The following is a 23,510-nucleotide window of genomic DNA, read 5'->3' on the forward strand; positions in this document are numbered from 1 at the left end:
TGGATGCGAGTTGGTTTTAGTAAGACTGTCGACTTGGAGGTATTTGAGGGACTTGCAGTGGAGGCGACGTCCTCCAGAAAGTTGGTAAGTGCGGCAGAAAGAGAGATGCAGGGGAGGGAGTGCTCGAATGAGGGGTAGACTCCACGTAAGGGGCTGTCTGCTGGATTGTCTGCACTTGTAACATAGCGGGTATAGATTGTGATGTCTTGGGTTGATAAGAGGCAGTGTATGCGTCAAAAAATGTTGTTGACCAGTCAGTTTTGACTGCGACTGTTCCATCAGCCTTCAACAACTCCTCTGTTGTCTCCGTAAACAAGAAAGGAGCAGTCTGACTCACTGAAGAAGAGCACCATATGAACAAGGAGCTCGAAACCAACTGCCTCTGCCCATCCAATGTCTTGTCTGCCGCTCTTCCACCCAGGCTGTAATTGCCAAGCTTGCCAACAATTCCCAACTACCACTCCAACTCTGACTCCTGAGCTTGCAATGCATTCAGTGACAATTCTCATAGCCATTGGCAAAGTAGATATGACAAAAATCCATAAAGTATAGCTTAGCCAGTACCTGGTCAGATTACAAATGTTACATACAATATAGATTGGCTTGCAATGTAAATTGTAACAAAAGCTGCTGTTTACTTCTACCATGCTGTGTTCTTTTGCTCTAAATCCAAGTTATAGCTACAAATATACAAAAGTGGTTCATACATCTGCCAGACAAATTAACTTATCAATATATATATACTATCTATATTTGTTAATTAAGTATATAATCACTGACACAAAGTGTACACTGGCAATGTGCACTGGCCAAAAATGTGTTGCCAGCCAGTTGCTAGTCTTAAAGCATGCTGGCCAGAGATGCATATTGGCCAGAGATGCATGCCCACCAGAGATGTATACTGGCCAGAGATGCATGCTGGGCAGATATTGTATGCTGGGCAGATATGTATACTGGCCAGAGTTAAATGCCAGCCAGGTCTGTATGCTGGCCAGAGTTGAATGCTGGCCAGAGGTGTGTACTGGCCAGATAGTATGTGTGCTAACCAAAAGTGTATACTAATCAAAAATGTATGCTGGGTGGATATGCACACTGGCAAAAGCACACAACTAGCATGTACTTAGTAGCAGTACTATCATTATTTATTATGCAAACTGGCCAGCCTCTGGTTTGCTGTAGTCTAATGGAGGTTTGTCATATCATGCACATCATAAGCAATGTGACTTTTGTAACTGAACTATGTGCATCATCGAGCAGGGATAGTTTGGGTGTTTTCGGTGTTTTCGGAGCTTCTCTGCTAGGTCTGGTGGGTTGTTATGACTATTGTTACGGGAGCTGCTAGGCAGGTCTGTTAGAAGAGGGTGGAGGTATGCGTGCTGAGAGTTGGATGTGGTGGCTGGGCCGTGGGTGTTGTGGCGCGGGTGGTGTGCTGAGAGGTGCATTTGGCATGAATGCCGCATCATTGGCTTCCCCCTCCGAGAGGGGTACTAGTCCCTCGGACTACTGAGGGGTCGACGCTGGGCCCACCATTTGGCGGGTCCTTTCCTGAGGGTCCATTTTTGGGTTGGCTAGTCCTATTGCAGGCAGCCTCACTAGCAAGTTTGTCCACTGTCTCATTAAAGCAAGTAGACAAGCTGTCCATCTGGGTCCTTCCCTGAATATGAGAGGGGACCCATGCAATATGCACTTTGTGTTGACTATGTGCACTGAGGAATTTTTTCAGGGCAATAGAAGCTCTGATAGAATGAATTTGGCCACTTTGCAATCTCCTTTGAAGATTGAGATTCCAGCAGCAACACTGTCCACAAACACATTGAGTGTAAAGTGGTAATCATCTTGTTTAAGTGCCTGTCCACCATTATATGATTGTGACCACGCTTCATATTCCTTTACCAGCCCTTTAATTTCATATGATAGGGCAGTTAGCTCAGCATCAAACGCAGTAGCTTTGCCCCATCCGTGTTTGCCTTGCCGTATTGGTGGTGATGGCTGGTGGTAATTCCAGACTGCCCACCCAGCTCCAGTAGCTTCATAGAGGATTCCCTGTTCCTCTTGTGCTTCCAACAAAGCATGTACTGTTGGAATTAGCCATGTATCACGAGGGTTGTCTTTGTGCGCAGAGCCATCAGTGGCTAAGGACAAAAATAATGGGTCTGTGATCCAATGATTGACTGTTGAACAATATTTGTTTTCAAACTGGTCCACAAAGCTGCTATCACAAGGGTCCGTCTTTGGAATGTCCTTGCAATCACGGATGTGTATCCAATGAAGCTCAACTGCATTTATTTCTGGTGGCAGATCAATTAAACATTGGCCTAGTTCAACCATATTGTGAACAGCATTGAAGCATTCATTTACAGACATGAAAGTATTGTCCACCCATGTTAAGGGTGTATTGTGATCAGTGCATTTGTGAAGAGATCGGTGAGGCACCAGTTCTACTGGCCCACTCATTGCTGCTCCATTCCATTTGGATCCCCTTCGCTTATTACGAAGGTATATTTGTGGGCTAACATTGATGTCCTTATTAAATATCCATATGTCACCTAAGTATGCTCACAGGGGATGTCCTCTGTGAAGTGTATGCACACGCAAGAATGACTTTTGCATAAAGCAGTCAATCTGTAGTTTAATTGGCAGTAAGCCTGCCATCATGTCCAAAGCACCAATAGATGTTGATTTAAAGCCACCTGTGATCCAATGGGCGGCTCGTGATTTTGTGCACTGCAATTCATCAGCTACACCTTTTTTGCTGTTCCATTTTGGATGGTACCACAGTTGAGCACTATAGCACATGACTGGCACTACATTTGCAATGTATAGCCTTTGTTTATCCTGTGGAGACATACCCGAACTGAGTTACCCAGCATACGCAGTGAGTTAACAGTGCTGCATGCTTTGGTGGCATAATATTGCACATGTTCTTTAAAGGTGAGCTTTGGATCAAGGTAAAAACCTCAGTATCGCACAATTGCCTTTGGCCAAAGAAGAAACTCTGTGCCTAAGGCATAAATTTTTACAGGTGGGCCCAAAGAATTGTCACCTATCAATTCATGCCATGATTTTCTGCTGTTGCGGAAGTACATCAATTCAGTTTTGTCCGCTTCAATGCTCAGACCAAATCTAGCCAAAGTGCGGTTTAAAATCTCAGCAATTAAGGTCAGCTTCTCAGAGTTGACCTCAGTCATAGTGCGATGTGCTGGCACTTCAGTATTACATGAGAACACATGAATGAACCCATCGTCCACAAAAAATTGAAGAGTCACCCCTGAAATGTGCTCATTTATTTTGCGCTCAGCTATTTTAATAGCTGGTGCAATATACAGATTGGCAAGTGCTAGTGACAATGCTGACTCTTGTTGCACACCTATGGTAAATGCAGCTTGAAGTGTTTCTGTTCCATTGAATAAGAACATAGTTTTTTTGTCCGTAGAATAATCATGGAAAAAGCTAACTAGTGTTTCATGAAATCTCTGTTTCTCTAAGACACAAAGGAGGAGTTCATGATTAATTGAAGGAAAAAACTGTGCAACATCTATGAAAAGTGCTGCTGAGTCCATTCCTTGATTCCAACATTCTTTAATAGTATGGACAAGTGCCATACCTGCATCAGTAGTGGCATGTTGCATCATGCCACCATATTGGCCAGCATGTGTGATGCCATGTTTTTGGGCAGCATACTGCATGTACTGTGCCAAAACCTTTTCAAATAGTTTTTCTATACAGCTAAGTAGGCAGATAGGTCTGTATGCCTTTGGTAGACCATAGTCAGGATGTTTGGGTTTAGGTAACACAACTGTGTGTGATTCTTTAAACTATTCTGGCCAGGTGCCCAAAGTAAGGCAAGCCTGGAAAATTACCCGAACATGGCGCAGCACAGAAAATTGTGCATGAACTATATTCCCATCATCATCGACAATTTCATTGTTATCATCTAAGATGTGCTTCAGCCAGAACCAGTCAACATGATCTGAGCCTGGTGGAGAGAAGTTACTGGCTTGAGCAAGTGCCTCAACCAGCAGCATGTCAGAAATTAGTGGCATGTCCTGGGCAGGCATGTCTGGCATCTCATCTATGATTGAATGGTCAACAGGCTTTCCTCCTGATGGTGTGAACTGTTCTTGCAATATTTTTGCCATCTCATCTGGTTGTAATACTGAATTACCATTTTTGTCTCGCAGAGAAACATTGGCTGTTTGCTGCTTAGGTTGTGTCCAGGGTACCACATCCCAAATGCATGTTTTATGCAAGCGTGTAATTTAGCCATCAAAGAATTCATGCTTAGCCTTTCAGATAGCACCTTTCTTGCATCCATTAATTTCAAATCATTCTTTCATTTCATTGAGAATAGCCTCAGTCAGACGCTGTATCTCATTCATAGACCAGTCTGAAGGTCTACATTGTTTCTCTGTGTCATACACTTTATCTCGCTCACAATTTAATGAGTGCATGCGCAGTTAGCACTGTTGAAACGCCTTGTGATGTTCCGTGCATTCAGGAGACCACCATGATTTTGACTTTGAGGTGAGGTTGAACACACGAGAGTGTTGTTCCCATGCATCTGAAATACCTTTCTGCACATGTGCTGCCCAGCGCCGCACATCGTCTGGTGAATCATAGCTGTTATATTCCTCAGGTAAATCAGCAAGGATATTTTGGCATTGGCGTACAAACGCCACACCAGCAGCAGAGCTACGTTTAATCATGCGCCGTGGTTGGAGTATGGCTTTCTGAGGAAGTGTCCAAGAAATGACACAGTGATCACTGTTGTACTGTTCAGCTGGGTCTACCACCAGATCTTCAGGCATTAAATCAGCTGCACACCAGAGAAGATCAATGGTGCCAGGTCTTTTAGATAAATCATTTGAGATCTATATAGGAGAACATTCCTCTGTATCATTAGCAAGTGTAAGAGATAGGTCAAGCTCAGCAAGCTCTATTAGCTTTTCGCATTTTTGAACCTGGCACTGTTCAGCACCTGGTTTACACATATTTGCATTCCATCGCATATGACAGAGATTAAAGTCTCTGACCATAAATGCTAGTGGTGGTATATTATCTGAGCATGTGCTTAGAAAGACCTGTGCTGCCTGAGTCTTGCTATCATTATATACAACAAGGAAGTTAACATTGTTGTTGTCAATGCATAATGTGATGCATAGTACATCATTACATGTGCTGCCCATAATAAGAGTAATTTGAGGGCCAAGGTGGGCCCAGCATTTGTGGACAAATGCACATACACGTGCATCCTTTCCAGTGGACAGAAACATGAAGTTTCTATGTGTTACTGAAGCGTGATATTCATCCCCTTCCTTATTAGTTGTAGATGGCACATTTTTGATATAGCTGTAGAATGATTCACACAACAGGATCAAGTCCTTGTCAAGGTTCCATTCTAGTAGATGGTTCATATTCTGACAAGATTTCTGAACATTTGCATATATATATTGGAAGGGTATTGGCGCATCAGAGTTAGCTGGCCCCGTTTGTGAATCACCGTCCTTCGCTAGTGCATCAAGGGCCTGGCCTGCCAAAAGCATATCAGGCGAGGAAGATCTTTGCCAGCAAGCATCAGCCTCTTGCCGCAGAGCTTCAAGGTTGATAAGTGCTGATAAGGACTCATTTGAGCTAACGGACTCAGAATAATCCAGCCGATCATTCAGGACATAAGGTATGTCCACATACGAAAGAGCTGGAGACAAGTGTTCAGAATATGTACTAGTCATAGTCAATGAGCAAATTATTTACAGTCCAATGCCTTGGCATGTACCACAAAGGGCCAAGGCAAAGGGCTCTCCACTCCAGTAATTCGGAAGCAAAGGCTATGCAGCACAGCTTCGTCTGCAATCGATTATCTACTATGTGGCACCACACGGTGAAGGTTTCATTAATGTGATTTGCTGGTATAGCTTCCTGGACTTTATGCGCAGTATCTGTCGATGAAACAAAATGATATTTCACTTGGCTAATTATGTAATTACACACAGCAATAAGCTGTGAGGCCATACTGCAGGTGACTGCATTGGCTCCAGATGGTGTGAGAAAGCCTAGGAACACATAGGTCGTCCAGAAGTCAAGCTCTTTGGCTGCTCCCATACCAGACAACCCAGCTCTTGTTGGATATGGGAGAAACCTAGTCCACCCAGCTCTGCTCAAGTGAGCAGTGGGCACGTGGTGGTCCCTTGTTGAAATGTCTAGAAAATGGCGGTTAGTAGGGTAAGACGATGAAAGGGCTCACCGGAGTTGTGAGCCAGGGGCAATACAACACCTCTAAAGTTTAGCAGAGGGCGAGAGGGTTGAGGGAGTGGTGGAATGCTGTTGCAAATGGGCAGCATGTGCGGGCATCTAAGCAAGATGGTGGTGGTACGAGGGAAAGGCGTGGTGGAAGAATATATACCTCGCAGGGCCTGACACCTGGTGTATCTTCCTCCATCATGATGAAGTGGAAGGTCAAGCCATTTTTGGGTGGCTCCACTACATGAGATGCCTGCTTGCAAATATGAGTCACTGATTTGATGAATAGTGAACTCGCCTGACCTTGTGTCCTTTTCCAAGATCCCATGATGCCTTGGATCGACTGCCCGTTGGCTGAACGGACTCAACATACAGAAGTCTCTCTGCTTCTCTGAGCAGGACGCAGACGCGGTGCAGCTGACAGCATGCAGCGTATAGCAGCAGATCAGGGGCAACAAGGCCAGTGACAAGCCAACCAATCTTGTTAATAATGGACTATCTAGTCTGTCACATTGGCACATTAATGTGCACGGCACTCCAGATGCAGATGATGATTGTCGAGAGGCATGTGCTGATGATGTCGTAGGTACCTCGAGTATTGGAACTGGATTTCCAAGTGGCTCAAAGATATGCATGCCTGTGTGAGACATCAAGAGACTGAAAGGTGTCGTTCATCTTGAAAGGGGCATCAGGGCAGCAGAGGCACTTGCGCAGCGTAAGAACTAACTATATGTCAGCGTTTCATTCCATACTTACGCTAGACTCCTTTCAGCAGCTTTGAAACAATGCCCAGCTTCTATCGTGACACTTAAGTACCTCAGTACTCACGCGAGTCTCCACAAAAGGTAATACCACTGGTCATCCAATGTTGAGGCTGTTGTCCTGTCTACTTGCAGCATGGACACTGTCCGGGATTTGTTGGAAGACATTCTGCCTCTGAGAAAGCCTTGAGGCCCCATGAAGCGTATTTTCCATGCCTCCAATCTGCCTGGGAGCGTGGCGAATAGTGTGATACTGAGCCCCCGCACTGCGGCCATAACCTTACATTCATGTGTACCAAGCCCTGTGCCACCTATATCAGATACAACTATATTCATACAGAAGACAAAGCTTACATTTTAGCGAATATGATGGCTGTTCGCCCACGTTGTAGTACAGTACTGGCCATGCTTCGCCATTGCTATCGTGGCACATACGTTGTGACCGCAAATGCTTAAAGACCCTTATAGATACCGACCTTACATTAACCAGGTAAGTCTGGCCATCAGGAAAGGATCTCAGAGCGCCGTGAATATGACCATGTGCTTCGTCTTCAGATGAATTGAAAGCCCAGTCAGATGCTATCTGCTCAAGCCACTCTGTGGGAAAAAAGACAGGCAGTGAGTAAGTTCACAAGCAGGGAAGCCATATCACGATAAAGTTGACCTTACATTCCACTCAGTGACAAGTTGCCTACAGTGCACAAATTGTGCAAAGACAGAAACTGAGCAGCATCTCAGATAGCGAGTGGTTGCAAACTTTCTGCAAGCTGTCCACAATGCTGGGGATCGCAAGTGTGTCGAGCACGTAGTGTTTACAATAAGAAGTCAAGTGCTGTGGCTTATGCACTTATGACTGATGAGACGTGTGTTCAGCAGCAATGGCTGCCACAGATGGCAGATTGACCGTGGAGAGTGCCGAAAGTAGTATAAAGTTCTCACAGTCGTAGACAGCATTTTGCTCTACTAACTTTGAGCTTTATCGCACCAAGGGTAGCCTGGCATTAGCATCATTCAGTTTTGTTGTTTGGGAAATCAGAAGTGCAGCAGTCCATATAGAATAGAAAAGAAATCAGATGAGAGGATTGCTGAAGTGCGGCACGTTGATGGCTCTACCATTAAAAGTATGCAGAGGCCCTAAATCTTAACAACACCAAATAAAGGCACATCAAATCTCACAGCCGTCAGAGTCGCAGATGAGTGACAGTGCTCTGAGCAATTTGTCCTCAGCACAGACGTCGGTGAGCAACGGTTTCAATGAGCATGAAGATGCGCTGCCTTGTACATTATGACAAGTTTACATGTACAGTGCACCGCGTATCAGCAGGTGACGGCATTGGCAATCTTGCACTCCTGGAGGGCCTCTTTTGGCTCACAGCCCGTAGGTGTTGCACAATTCATGGACGAGACATATGCATTTGAATCATTAAAAATAGGTACATCTCAGTTTTAGAATATCTGCATAAATCTGCCAGCAAGGTTCTCCATCAGCTCACTGTGATTGACATTGCATTGACATGAAGGTGTGCGCCTGCAGAGGACAGGCCAGTTCAGTGACATCCAAAGAATCAGACGTGATAACCCTGATCTAAATCGTCCATGAACTTTGTTCTTGCAGATTGAGTTTTTCGAATCAGTGTCTGGACTCGCAATGCCGTCTACTGCATTGAATTCCATCGATCTGCCAAGAGTGAAGACTTCAATGGTACTGCCTAAGCTTGGGTGATTGGGTTAGTTGAAATATCCTGGATTAATTGTGGAACAGCTTACAAAGGTGTTTGGCTAAATGACAGGTGATTAGCACGACTGTTTGGGTATAAACAGAGACCATCATTCATCAGAAATGCTGTCGCCGCTTAACCCGTATCTGACAAAGCTGCAGCTACTCACTATCATGCAGGAGGAGAGCGGAAGCTAAGGAGTAAATATGCAGCCACTGCACCTCCCATTGGACATTTGCACCTAGCTCAAAACTCTCACAATAACATCACACGTCAAAGTGTTGCTGTATATTAGCTGGAGCATTATACAATGCTAAAAATGATGTATGCTGAATATGCAAGGATAACTTGCTGAGATAGCTGTCAATAGGGAAGCAGCAATATGAGGCGCACTGATATGATTAATTTGTCAAAGACGCAGATATCTTCCACTCCCGCTTAGCCAGGGTCTCAGGTATGTCAAGATAACGCGTGCCTAGCCGAGCTACAGCATCGTCAATATTTACCACAAGGAGGCTCAAACTAATGTGAACGTACGCCATTTTTTGCGGTATGCCCAAAGTCTTCAAGTTCACCCCGGCATCTGTGCAACTGCTGGTAGATGATAATTATAATTCCAGCCATACAAGAAAGCGTGCAAGTTCGTAGAACATTTGTGTGCGAAACCAGCTTTTGGATTGAAGAATAACCTGGTCAAGACTTACAAGAGACCTGCGCTGGTGAGAAGAAAGGGACAGTGTCAAGGGCGCGTCATACAGCTGGAAGGACACACATGTATTCGACATGCTTGCTCCCTTTGGACAGCTCATGGTCCACATTTGCAAAGCCAGGCCTATGAAACCCCACGAAGGTCAGGTGAGATGTGCATTTGGCTCGGTGTCGCCTCGTACCGAGGTGTGGAAAGTATTCTCATTCTGGCGGGACTTGTCGTACTGTTGCACACCGGCCAGACAAGAGGAGTCGTAAATGGTTTTGTGTAAACATTGTAACAGTCTGCTTGCTACTGAGTGATGAGGCTGATAAGATATAAGTACTGGTCAGCTGGTCGATAGGCAAAGTTACTGTGACACCAAGACCAAGGGGACGCACGACAAGAAACCCTCATGGCCTCAACAACCTTTCCTAGCCTCCAAAGCATGCATGTGCTGTGTTTGTCGCTAAGCAGCAGAGTATGTCCCTGAATGCAATCTGTTGAAATGTTGAGTCGGACCTCTACTGCGCACAGAGCTCGCAACGGACGTATGACATGTCAAGTTTAGAATCAATATCCATGCAGCAATTCGCTTAGAAATTGAAGCATCGCGCACGGTCAACGAAAATAAAGCAGACGTAAGGGGGACAGCACGGGCCACAACTTGAAGCTCCAGGATTGAGGTTGCGCGAGTAACCCTAGTCTCATCTCCAGCCACTCTGGTACGCCTGGAAGGCTCTGGGCAGAACCCATATCAGACTTCGAAAAATCAAAGTATGGGTTCTGACCAGAATATCTGGTAAATCTAGTCTCGTTCCCATCCACTCTTAACTCTGACGTGTAAACACTAGGGGTGATCAAAGTTCGCTTTGAACATGCTTTGGACTCGCTTTGATGGCAATTCAGAAGATGAAATGGAAACTCGAAGCGGCGCAGTTTCGGGGTCCTGAAGCAGCGATTTAGGCTGGATCGTGCTGAATCACGTTGAATCAAGGTCGTCTGTCGAAGCGGTCCCTGAGCCGCTTCGCACGCCACTTTTCACTCGATTCACACTCGCTTTCCAGGCCAACCCGCTTCGTCCCGTCCTTGATTCCCTCCTCCTCCCTCTCCTCCCGTGCCATTGCATCAATTTTGTAATAGCCTCATGCACATGAAGTAGTGACAGTGGAATCAATTTATATTAAATTTTTGCTACTTGTTTTCTGCATGTTATGATGAGAAGCGTGTCCCCATACAAGCATTTCTCGGCCGCCCCGTGGTGCATACCAACAGGTAATTTTTTGGAGGCATCTTTGCTCTCTGAGAGCATGCAAAAGCCTCACTATAGATATAATAGAGTGTATATAGATTATTAGGAATGAAGCGGATGTGTCCCTCACGCCGCCAGCAACTTGATTTTACTTCCTCGTGATCGAGAGTGTTCAAAGTCTATGTGCGCTTCAGTTACGTTTCACTTCGTTCGAAACGACTCTTGAAGCGGCCGTGAATTGGTTTTGTGCGCAAACTTTGAACACCCCTACTGTCGGCCAGTGCATCGGACTTTGAAAGCAAAGTGCACTGGCTCGTTAGAGCGTCTGGTCCACTTGGATCATCTGGGGGGGCCTCATCCGCATGTGACCAATGCACACACATACCGCGCCCTTTGCCCGAACCCGTCCCTTCACTCGGGCAATATCTTCTCCTACGATCTCCACCTAAATTTGTCCGAGAGGTTTAAAATAGCATTCTCACCCTTGTGACATGCAAATTTGCCCTTCTGCTTGCGGTAGCTCACTGTTGGCAGCTATCTGGACTGCAGTGGTCCTCTCCATTGCAGGAGGCTTATAGAAACACGAAAGTACTCAAATATATACCAGAAGCCCTTATAGATACATGTCTGAGCGCATACATAAATATACCACCCATCGTTGGCAGCTTAACAGTGTGCAGGCAGTCACTTCCTCAGGGAGCATGTAGATCATGTGCGGATGAGGCCCTCCTGGATGATCTAAGTGGACCAGGCATTCTAGCGAGAGACTGCACATCACCTTTGATGTCTGACGCAGTCTCCGACCGGCGAAGTCTGGGCGCGCTGGAGTGGCTGGGGACGAGACTATGGTGAATCTCGGTCGGGCGGGTGTAGATTGCGCGCATGTGATGGGTGCGTGGGCCAGTCACGATAGGCAAACCTAGTGATTTAGCATCATTTCGTCCTGGCTCTGTGTACTTTCTCATAAATATATACTGCTTATAGTGATGTGCGGGCCGGGCCTCAAAGCCCGCGAGCCCGCCAAGCCCGGCCCAAAAAGCCTGACCCGAGCTAAGCCTGGCAGCGGGCTCAAAGCCGGGCTCGGAGCGTAGTCAAGCCCAAGCCCGGCCCGAAAGCCCAGGCTTGGGTGCACCAAATGTGTTGCCATTCCCTGGGCTCAAAACATGGTAAGAACAACTTTATATACACATACGAGACGGGACGTTGACTTACCGGACTGGGCGGTCCCTGCTAGTGTGACTAGGCGCAATTGTGCGCCACCGCCTGGCGTTCGCCGTAGGCGCCCCTTTGCGAACCTTGTCATAACATGGCTTGTAGCGCGGTCGCATGCCCTCTGAAGGCTGCAGTACGGTGGGTACATGCAATAGCAGCCTATCACATACAAATATGCTCACGTTCGTAGCATATCAATACTTGTCCTAAGCCTTGCAAGCCCGGGCTTAAGCCCACGGCTTGGGCCGGGCTCAGGCTCGGCTCGGGCTCAGGGCTCGGCTTGGCATCGCCACAAGCCCAAGCCCGGGCTTTGAGCCCAAGCCGGGCCCGCAGATCACTAACTGCTTAATTCAATATGCCTTTTGATGAGCAAGTTGGCGACCCTATTGAAGACGATCTCGAGATCAACAACGACAAATTCTTTGATGACGAAGACAAGCAAGACTATGCCCTTCATGCACATCCGGTTGCTTGCCAGACAACCGAATCCCTCAAGGCATTTTATCAGCAACAAAGGACAACTGGAGAAGACTTTCGGCTCCGCATTTTCAAGATCTTGGACTTCATGCAGTCACAGGCAATGAATACAGCATTGTTCCTTTACCACCTCTGCTGGAACACACCCAAAATCATCACTGATGTGCGCTGCAAGTACGAGCGCATCTCTGTAACACATAGCAAGGAACTTAAAGGGGTTCTGCAAAATTTGTATTGCCCACCGGGTGGGCACGGCCGCGGTGTTTGCTCCAGAGGCGCTGTCAAAGCAATGACTGAAGTCACGCAAGAAATTGTCACTCGGCAGGTCAACTACGAGATGCGCGCTCTTCACCTGATAATGGAGGCCAAGCCAGTGGATTTCAGAGAAGAATTGCTGCTACAGATCACCCTCGACAATATAATTTCATGTGTTCGTGCTGTGGCACCCACCTGGTGGTCAATCTGTAGCAATGCGGCCTTTACTCCCAAGCAAGCTGCCAGAAACACGAAGAAATCAAGTCCAGACACAGTACGTACTAAATTATACTGATTTTAGCTCGCTAAAGTGTGTTGTTACTATAAGGTTATTCTCATGGTCACGTCGATTGTGAGCTTCAGTCACTAAGTCCATCGCTGCAAGATGCAACAGCTCATGTGTGCGTATCTTAAGTCCTGTGGCCTCAAAGCACGCGCCTTCGATACTCTTCATGCGCTCTATTTTTGTATGAGCCAGAAAACCATCTATACAGCTGTTGATACCATTGCAGAGATGACACAGGAGTGGATGAAAGCTGACGTGAAGGATTATCCAATCCGTAGTTTGCACGACAACATAAACATTAGATTTCAAGTGTACGAGCAACGCACTGACAACAAGTCTCACTTTGATAGCAGCATGGCTGCGACTGTCTATCCGGTCAAAGACCCTGATGCTGTACCCCTGAATGCTGCAGCGTACCATGAAAAAAGGGCTTCTGGTTCTCAGAACTCAATTACCCCCCTCGATATTTTTGAGCTTGATTCTCAGGCCAGCCCCCGTATTCACACCTGTGCCGTTTATCAGATCATTCGCTTCCTAATTGATTCGGCACCATTCGACTTATCTACCTATGAGCACAAGGAGAGCGAGCTCTTCAAGCCTCCTCCACCTGTTCACCAGCTACCAACCGGTCCAGAACACGCCCTGTGTCAATATATGCTAGGCACGATCCACCAAGAGGAGGCATCATATGAAGGCAACAAGCGCTGTATGCATGAATGGTTGTGGCAGCTTGGCCTGGACACTGTTGAGAACATGAAGCACATATCTCAAGAGCAGCTGATTGTTTGGATGGGCGATCAACTGACAAGCTCGCGCTGCCGTGGCCTCAAGAATTTTAGATCACAGGACCTGAATTCCGCCCAGCGGTTCGAGTTTTTAATCAAATTGGTTGGCTGGTTCCATGTCCAGATTAGTGATGTGCAGGCCTGGCTTGGGCTCAAAGCCCGGGCTTGGGCTTGTGGCGATGTCGAGCCGAGCCCTGAGCCCGAGCCGAGCCCGAGCCCGGCCCAAGCCTTGGGCTTAAGCCCAGGCTTGCTCACAATACAACGAGTGTTCCGGTGCTATCAAAAGGGAATGTATTTGGGTGTAGTAGATTAATACTGCATGTACTCACTAAATTATAACCTCCAGAAGATCTACATCTGCGGAACAAGTCGAGTCGCAGCGAAGTCCACGAGCGTGCGCCTACGGCAGGCACCAGATGGTGACGCACAATCATGCTCGGCGGGAGCCGTTACATCTAGAATATCTACATTTTGTCTTCTATGTGCATATTAGGTCGCTCTCTCCTCATTCTGAACTCAGGGAACGGTAACGGAGCCAGCACACCCAAGCCTGGGCTTCCGGGCCGGGCTTGGGCTTGACTACGCTCCGAGCCCGGCCTTGAGCCCGCTGCCAGGCTTGACTCGGGCCAGGCTTTTTGGGCCGGGCTTGGCGGGCTTGGAGGCTTTGAGGCCCGGCCCGCACATCACTAGTCCAGATCAATCTGGGCTTTTCATTCCACCATCAGTACTACGGAAAGCCCGGAATGATGGGTCTCAAGCATGCGATCGACCTCCTCGAGTGCAGAAACCTTGCGACTCCCTCAGTACAAGGGACCTTTCACCACAATCTCAACGAGCTCCTCCACCACGTCGCCAAAGCGCACTTTCAGGATGCTTGGTGCACCATTGCGAACATCGACTCTCTGGATGAGCTTCATTCTTGTACCCCTCAAGAACTTTCTAAGCTCGCGTCTAAGCTTTGGGAAAAACTTGCATCAACTCATGCTCTCAATAAGCTGCGCGAGAAGACTGACAAGGCAGCTAATGACTACTTCCAACAGGCCGTGATGTTCAACCGTGACATCCTCGACTACCTTGAGCTTGACGATGCAATCAAGACAGGAGATGTTGGCCGTGTGCGCAACCTTCTGCCGCGCCTCCTTTTCCGTTTCCTAGGTGGCGGACACACTGATTATGTCATAGAGATATTAGAGCTTATTCAAGCTCTTGAATGCAAATGGCCAGAGGATCTCAAGTGAGTGATTTGAATTTTTGATGATGAATCTTTCAAGTCGTTGACTCAGGTCTCCAGAGTTTGGGTTCTCAAGTATTGCTGGCTTGGGAATACCACTGGTCAGCCAGGCTGCTTTTCGCCCTTCGACTTAATTCAAGAGCATAATATCTGGGATATCAAGGTTCGTAGATGTTTATTAGCCTTTGATGTGTCATCTCACCCAGTAAATATAGCATATATTCGCCGTCTTTGGTCCGTATGCCACCTGGGAGTATATAAAGAAGATCTTAGCTGCCATACCCACTATGCGCAAGGTCAAGGACCATGTCAACGCTGATATCAACCATTTCCGCCGTGGTAAGATGCATATGAAGCCTTCCAAGGAGATTGATGTCACCAAACTGCAGCAGGCCTATGCTGCATCGAAGATTCATGTCTTTGACCCAATGCGCCCACGCCTGGACATAGAGTGTCCGCTGACTACCTGCAACAAAGGTCCAATCCGATGCTACTGCGTAAGACAATCAATAGATGGACCGCGCGACGGGTTATGGCAAGATCGACCGAGCAGGACTGGACCGACTATGTCGCACTTGCTGTAGCAAGCATAGCATGCAATACACACACAAACCATCTAGCTACTTCTACGCTGGGTATGTGCATTGTTTCACTGAATGTACATGTCTCTAACATACCTGTTTACTCAGAGGATAATTTAGGTGGGGATGAATGTCCCGCCAGCTCGAATATGCACCATGACAATCAGTGATTCAATTGTACATGTGTAACAAATGAAATATGTTCAAGACACTGTTATTGCGGTGGGGGCGGGGGCAGTTTTGGCCATGGCTGAGCCAGATAGAGCTTGCTGGTGGCGAAAGCTTGCTGTTGGACATAGGCGGCAAGGTAGGCTTGGTGCTGGGCATAGGCAGCAGCCTGTAGATGTTGCTGATACTGCTCCCAGCAATAATAGTAGTCATTCGGTTGTGACAAGACTGGGGAATTATTGTGAGACACAGATGAGGCTGCAGATCCAGATGCGATAGCAAATCTAGATGCACTTTTCTGAGGTGGAAATGAAGCAACAGACGAGATTGGTGTAACCAGAGACACAGGGGCGAATCCAGAGGCAAGCAAGCTAGAGTCAGATATGGCAGGAGTTGAAGGACCGGTAGAACTGTAGGCAGAAGAGAAGGCAGTAGACAGACTCGTGCAAATAGCAGGGGCATGTTGTGGGGCGACAGGCTCTGGCGGTCCAGAAACAACGATGGGTGTTGCCCACCTCAAGTTGAAGGCTTGTGAGGATGCTTTGTGCGTCCGTGTACGCTTATGCACTATTTCTTGATGCTGCTGTTGTCTCCGTTCTTCTCCATGCTGCTTGGCGTTCACTTGACTTTGAGCTTTCCTTACGGTTGCCTTGCGCTCTCTCTCTTCCTGCCGCTCCTTGTTCCATGCATCGTCAATAGGCTTTAGCAGCTCGAGGATTTCATTGCCATATCTTGGAGCGAAATCCCATTTGAGGTCATCTATGAGAGCCTGAACAGTGCGCAGATTGGCACGGGTTGCGAGTTTCTGTAGAATATCGTCAGGCAGTAGGACCCGATAGCTCCAGGAGGCAAATTTATGGCTCTTGTTTCATGTCTCCATCTGCCACTTCTTGAGAGCATGTTCGCATTTCTGGAGTCGCTCTCCTTTGTGAGGACCCAAGCCAGAAGGAAGACGAGGCCGCTTCTTGCCTGCCAAGGGATCTGGCTTGAGTCGGTCTTCAAAGTGTTCTATAAGTGCAACAAGCTCCTTTTCAAAGTCAGAGCGAGTCAAGGAGTCTTGTGACTGTAGGCAGTTGTCACAGCAAGGCAATGTAAGATTTGCAAGGGTATCAGCAACAGATGCAGTGTGCCTGGTGTCTGCACCACAAAAAGATTCTTTACGCCACAAAGAGAGCCTTTCATCAAAGCTAAGCCACATACCTTCACAACGAGGGGGAATCTTATAGTAGTCGTCAACTATCTTGTGGCGGCATCTCTTTGTTAGTGCGTACTCGCACATAGTCTTCTCAATTTCTCTCGACTTCTTTTTACCTCTAGTAGTGGGTATAGCAGCTGGGTTGCCTGCTCTTGGTTCAGGCTGAGTTGGAGGCACCTCGGGTCCACAGTAGCCCTCAAACAGGTCCTCCAATTTGAAGTCGTTGTCTTCTTCGTCCTCGCCACCCGGCTGCACATCAGGATCATCTTCAGGGTCATTCTCAGGCTCTTCTTCCTGAAGCTCGAGCAAAGCAGTATTGTGCGGCTGGAAATGTTCGGTGACACCCTCCTGCGATTCTGTAAGTCTGGTGATGCCGTTCAGTGATACAGTAGGTTCCGCAATGCCATTCAATGGTCCTAGAGACCTGGAGACAATGTCCTGTGACTCTTGGGGTTTATCAGCGATCTCTGACGAATCTGAAGGTTGTGCAACTATCTCATAAGCTCTCTGTAATAAATAAGGCTTTTAGAGATCTGTATTTTGCTTGCTGCCATTGCTGGGCTTTTTCTTTCGCTTAGAAGGATCGAAGAAGCTCTTAGGAACGAGCATAACACTGCATGCAGGCCTTCCGCCGCGTCCAGCACGCCCGTGGTGCTGAATACCCTCGTCTACGCTATTAGGAATGTTGAAGTGGTATATTCTAACGATATCTCGAATATCCAGGCCCTAAGCAACTGTCAGCATAAGAAAAACACGAAAAGGTGTGCATACCATTCCAGCAACTTCTGTTGCAACCAATATATTCACAACTCCGTTCCAAAAATCTTGTATAGCCTTCATTCTTGCTGCCGCATCCTGTGCAGAGTTGGCAAAATTGATCTGGGAGTGAAGAGTCGAGTTTGGAGGAAGCAGATTCCTTAGGTACAGAGCAATGTTCTGTGCATCTTCCTTCTTCAGAACATAAACAAGGGTACGCAGTAGAGGTTGCCCTTCGGTAGCCCCCTCCAGGAGGATGCAAAGAGCATCAAAATCAGTGGCAGACTTGATTTTGACAACAATATGAGTAATATTCTTGCAGTTGTTGCCAAGATTGAGCTCGAAGATTTGCCCAAGACGAAAAGAAAGTGACTTCTTTACTGCTTCAATAACAGTAGGTGTCATTGTAGCTGATGTGGCAAGGACGGGGACTTTGAGTTCGACCAGAGAGTGCAGGGATTCGAGCTCAGCAAACAGAGGTCAAAAGGCCTTGCCGGACCATTGAGTGATGCAGTGGGCTTCATCTGCAACAATAAGATCGACATGGGACATGAAGGAGGGCGTATGAGCAATCTTTGAGAAGGATGTCTTATTAAAGAGCATTTCCGGTGATGTTAAGAGGACCCGGAACTCGAAGTTCTTGATTCTCTGAGGTGTTGATTAGCAGCAAAGAAGTTCGAAAAAATAATCACATACCTCTTCAAGGTCTTTACTCCAGATAGAGGCGTTTACAGGTGTTGAAGATATGCCCGCAGCATTGAACCACTGAGCCTGCGTATGTGTATGCATGGTAAATGTGTGTATATATGCGGGTTTCACCTAAAAGCCTACCTGGTCCCTCTGTAGCTCGTTCAAAGGTGATACTACAAGCACCATTCTCTTCTCTTACATCTTGAGCAATAGCTTCATTACAAAGGTCAGAGTCTTGCCTGCTCCAGTTTCTGCGACGAGAATGCAGTCGAGGCCAAGCTCTATAGCCTCGCTTATGTCTAGCTGGTATTCATGGGGCAGATAACCAAAGAATTCATTGATTCTCGCAGATAAAGCTGCATGAAATGCTGTGGAGTTGTATTTCCTTTCTTTTGCAGCTTTACGGCGGGCTTCGTCAAGAACATGGTAGCAGAATTCATTATCTGGAGTGGAATTGCTAGTAGCATCAGCAGTTGACATTATAATCTACAATTTCTTGATGTCATCAGGCGGTTTTTGCTTAATATACTACTAATAGAGCATAGTATCTGGGTGTATAAAAATTTCGGCAGAGAAAGAGTGAGTGGAAGGCAAGATGTGCATGGCCGGCACCTAGCTGTTAATGAGCCGCGTCTCACATGTCGAGGTCACGTGCACGTGATCCACACCTGCCCAAGCAATTGTCACCAGGAGTTATAAGCCTGTGACTTGCAACTTTGGCATTCGCCAACCTCCAGCAGTAACCACCGGTGTTCACCGGTGGCCATTGGTGCTCACCAGTGGCCATTGGTGTTCGCCGGTGGTCCTTGCCATGTATGGGTGCGTCGCTGTGAGAGCTTGTAAACACCACCATTTGTTGTCCACTGGAACCCATCAGCATACAGCAGCAACTGGTGAATATTGCTGTATATCAGTGGCAAGTAATGAGATATGTTGGGATATACTAGTGTTCAGCATGCTACGCTGGCTGCCACTGGTATTTGGTCTGGTCGATTCACATGGCAGGTAGCAGACACCACCAAACACCGGTGACATCCACTGGCAGGCAGCTGTGAAAGTGCGACTGAACTCTTGCTTTATTCTGTGCTACAGGGCCAGTATATATACATGTGAGTCAGGACCTCTGATACTGCTATAAGACCTATGGTACTGTGAGTGTAAGCATGTATACTAAGCATGAGTAATCAGATGCCGTATTACTACAAGATAATAGAGAGATCATGTGATGATATCCCCATTAGTCTGTACAGGGCAATGACGTAATTGCCCAGTTCTGACACTCCCACTTGACTAGTTATTGCCTAATTTACTGAAGACCAAGCCTAGCATAGACCGGAAATGCTCAAATTTCGTTGCACCAAGTGGTTTTGTCAATGTGTCGGCAATCATTTCATCCGTACTAACATAGACTATATCCACTCGTTTCTCTTCTACGTATTTGCGTATGAAGTGATATCGAATGTCGACGTGCTTGAGCCTTCGGTCGTGAGCGGGATTGACTGCAAGAAAGATTCCCCCTTGGTTGTCTGCTACCAAAGGTGGTGGTGCAGTAGGGAAGTAACCTAACTCTTTTTGGAGTGACGTTAGCCAGGCTAACTCAGAGCATGCCTCCGAGAGTGCCATGTATTCGGCTTCCGTCAAGGATCTTGCCACTGTCTTTTGCATCCGAGATGCCCATGTGACTGCTCCATCGGCCATCAAGAAAACGAAACTGGTTGTTGATTGCTGGTTGTCCCGATTTTTGCCCCAGTCTGCATTGGAATACTCTATCAAACCGGACTGATTTGATCCAGAGTACCAGATACGATACTCAGTAGTATGACGGAGATACCGGAAGATGTGCTTCGTGGCTTCCATGTGCTGTGACGTAGGGTTTTGCATGTACTGTGAGAGTTATGTGACTCTCCAGGCGATGTCGGGTCGTGAACCAATCATCAAGTAGATGAGACTACCAATCATGGACTGATAGTGATGACGGAGTGCGTCGGTAGCAGTATATGTTTCCGCGGCCTTCTCGAGATGTATGCCTTCGGGCAGCGGTGTGCAGCAAGGTTTTGAGTTGTGCATCTGGAACCAAGATAGGATTCCTTTGGTATACAACTGTTGGTCAATTTCCAGACACCTGCTGTTTCTATCACGAGTGATCCGCATTCCAAGGAATGTACTAGCGGCTCCAAGATCTCGCATTTGGAACTTCTCTGCAAGAACTTTCTTGACTCATTGGATCTCAGGTAAACTTGAACCTATCGGTAGAAGGTCGTCGACGTAAACAATGAGGTAAACTTTGACTTTGTCGTGATGGTAAACATAAACGCCAGCATCTGAGCGCATGCACTTGAATCCATTTTTGAGTAGCGTAGTGTGTAGCTTCTTGTTCCAGGTGCGTGAGGCTTGGCGTAAACCATAGATTGCCTTCTTTAATCGACACACCATCTTTTCTTGTCCTTTCTTCACAAAGCCTTCTGGTTGTTCCATGTAAATCTCCTTGTCGAGCTCGCCATACAGAAAGGCCGTTTTGATATCCATTGCCTCAATTTCCCAATTTTCGAGTGCGGCATGTGCAAGTAAGAAGCGTATAGCTTTATAGCGTGCGACGAGAGAGAAGGTTTCCTGAAAGTCTATCCCCTCTATCTATGTGAATCCTTTGGCCATGAGACGTGCCTTATAGCGGCCATCGGGCTTGATCACATAAACCCATTTGCATTTTACAATTCTCCAGTTGTTCGGTCTGTTGACCAGAATCCATGTGGGATTCTCCTCCTGAGACTTGAATTTCTCCTTCATCGCGATCTCCCACTGTTTTGCATCTGGGCAAGACATTGCCTCGCGGTACGTAGTGGGGTCAAGTTGGTGAGCATGACATATCCATTGGAATATATTCCGACGGAGTTGATCATCAATGTCCATTGGAGAGGCTTCACGCTGTTCACGTGCTTCTCGTTCTTCTCGTTGATCACATTGGATGTTTCATTCCTGTTGACGCCATGCTTCTGTGGGCGGAACGTCACCATAGCTGTTGTCGGGAACATGGCATTGGCCTGCATTCTTGTGCTGTGGTCTGGCTGGATATGGCACAGGTTGTGGTTCGAGATTCCATCATTGCCTAATATCAGGAGCAGGTGGTGCTGCCTGACGAGATGGACCGGCTTGTCTGCTCTGACGAGGACGATAATGTTCTCTCTGAGGTGGAGGTGATCCAGGAGGTGGACCAGGAGCGAATGGTATCTCTGGATGTTCATATGGTTCCGAAGTTGGGTTTCGATATTGTTCATAATGATCGGCTGGATCGTCATTGACTTTGTCATCATCCTGTTGTTGCGGTTCGTCTTACTGCGGTTGTGGATGTGCGTTGTCTGGGGATTGATCACCAGGTGTGAAGTCTTCTGGACTGGTGAGGTCCAGGTTCGGCAGGTCGGGTTGAACAGGTGGAATTGGATCTTGAGACATTCCAGGCTCACGAGGCCTTTCATCTCATTTGGGGAAGAAAGACTCATCGAAGGTGACGTCGCGTGACACAACGATGGTCCGGGCTGTTGGATCCCAGAATCGGTAACCCTTTGTACTGATTTCGTACCTGACGAAGATCATTACTTTAGCTTTTGGCTGTAGTTTATTGACCCTCGCATCCTTATGTGTGTGGACATAGGCTTTGCAGCCCCATACTCGAAAGTACAATACGTCTGGAACAGTGCCGTTCCATTTAGTGATGGGTGGCTTCCATTGATGATGGCGCAGAGGTTGTCGATTGTATATATGTACTGCAGTCTCTGATGCTAGCTTCCAGAACCCAGACATCATGCCAGCGCGATGTCGCATAGCTTCTGCCTTATTCTGAATGGTTTGTTGCCAGCATTCTGCTCTGCCGTTCTGTTGTGGTGTTCGCGCCACTGAGAGTTGACGCTCTATTCCGCGTTCTGCTAGGAAATCATCGAATTCGCGGCCTAAAAACTCTCCCCACGGTCTGAACGTATAGCCTTGAGCTTGCGCTCAGCCTGTGTTTCCGCCCACGCGACGAATTGCTTGAAGGCAGAGAAGGCATCAGACTTCCGTTTCAGATACCAGACTAAACCAAATGAGGAATAGTCGTCGAGGGTGGTAAGGGCAAACTTGTACCCGTTGAGTGATAACAACGGATATTTGACAAGATCCATGTGAATTAAGTCAAGGGGATGATCCACACAACTGTCAGACACAGGAAATGCATCGCGACGAGACTTCCTGAATTTGCATCCATCACAAGGAGTATCCCTAGTTGGAGCAGAGATCTTATCCGGGACACCTTTAACATTGCCAGGTAGTTGAATAACTGATTTCTTCCCAGCGTGTCTGAAGCGACGGTGCCACAAAGTATATTGATCGTCAGTTTTAACCAATATTAATGTTCCTGGCTTAATCTTACTGGTCCTAGTGAGGACTTCAGCTTCTAGCCAATATAAACCTGACGACTTTTCATATTCGCCCTCTATTAAAACTGTCTGCTTTGTTGGGTCTGACCCACGGAGTAACTTAAACTTCTTGCCATCCATCTCAATACGGTGACCATTATTGAGAGGCATTCTGAGCACAAAGAACCGTTCTGCCGCTTCTGGTACGTATAATACAGTTTCTAACCGGATATGCTGAATTCGTCCATCTGTGAGACGATGTTGCAGAGCAATTTCACCGTGACCTTTGATTTCGATAGTCTGACCTTTGCTGGCCGTGTGTGCATGACCTGGCTTAGGGAATTCATGGTACCAAATAAAGTCAGTTTTGTACAGTGTGACATGGGTCGTGCAACCGCTGTCGACCATCCACTTAGACTTGACACCCTAGCATAAAGAGAAACAGAGATGGATTCTTCCTCGATCTTTGCTACTAGTGGTACATCAACAAGTCTAATAGTATTTACTGTCTGAGTGGTAGTCGCGGTATTGTCCTTTGCTTTGCCCTTTTCTTTTCCCTTTTTGCGCTTTCCGCCACCCTGCTGCTGCTGCTGCGTGTTGTTGCCATTACCAGAACTCAAGCCAGAATTTGCCGGCTTTGTGTCCCAGTGTTGCTCCATCATGTGATTTTTGTGACCACACTTCTCACACTTCTTGTCAAGAAGGGGCGCCTTCGAGACGTGTGCAATCTGAGTGCGATTTGCGATGCGGCGCTGTTCCTCCTCGACAATCTTGGGCTTGATGAGTGCCGCTGTGAGCAGCATAACATCCGTCTGTGTAGTGAGAATTGTACC

General features: G+C 47.1%; 4 protein-coding genes across 4 annotated transcripts; 1 reads left to right on the forward strand and 3 right to left on the reverse strand.

Moving 5' to 3' along the window:
- Positions 1-3,950: 3,950 nt before the first annotated feature.
- On the reverse strand, positions 3,951-4,259 carry PHACADRAFT_58727 (uncharacterized protein; the record flags this gene model as incomplete). The annotated part of the gene is made up of 1 exon (XM_007394243.1): positions 3,951-4,259. A coding segment is annotated over one exon (309 nt), but the record flags the coding sequence as incomplete, so codon positions are not given.
- An 8,138-nt stretch (positions 4,260-12,397) lies between these two features.
- PHACADRAFT_118176 (uncharacterized protein) lies at positions 12,398-15,535 on the forward strand. The gene is made up of 5 exons (XM_007394244.1): positions 12,398-12,878; positions 12,972-13,789; positions 14,367-14,905; positions 14,963-15,065; positions 15,118-15,535. The coding sequence occupies exons 1-5, from the start codon at positions 12,434-12,436 to the stop codon at positions 15,484-15,486; spliced, it is 2,274 nt and encodes a 757-aa protein (XP_007394306.1). The 5' UTR covers positions 12,398-12,433; the 3' UTR covers positions 15,487-15,535.
- Positions 15,536-15,697: 162 nt separating this feature from the next.
- Positions 15,698-18,007, reverse strand: PHACADRAFT_27292 (uncharacterized protein; the record flags this gene model as incomplete). The annotated part of the gene is made up of 5 exons (XM_007393983.1): positions 15,698-16,490; positions 16,539-16,788; positions 16,852-17,322; positions 17,509-17,572; positions 17,618-18,007. 5 exons carry the CDS (start codon positions 18,005-18,007, stop codon positions 15,698-15,700), a joined length of 1,968 nt encoding a protein of 655 aa, XP_007394045.1.
- Positions 18,008-18,082: 75 nt separating this feature from the next.
- Positions 18,083-18,391, reverse strand: PHACADRAFT_194071 (uncharacterized protein; the record flags this gene model as incomplete). Its single annotated transcript, XM_007394245.1, has 2 exons — positions 18,083-18,250; positions 18,299-18,391. 2 exons carry the CDS (start codon positions 18,389-18,391, stop codon positions 18,083-18,085), a joined length of 261 nt encoding a protein of 86 aa, XP_007394307.1.
- Between the last annotated feature and the right edge of the window lie 5,119 nt (positions 18,392-23,510).

Source organism: Phanerochaete carnosa (assembly GCF_000300595.1).
Source record: "Phanerochaete carnosa HHB-10118-sp unplaced genomic scaffold PHACAscaffold_4, whole genome shotgun sequence".
In the NCBI taxonomy this organism is placed as follows: Eukaryota; Fungi; Basidiomycota; class Agaricomycetes; order Polyporales; family Phanerochaetaceae; genus Phanerochaete; species Phanerochaete carnosa.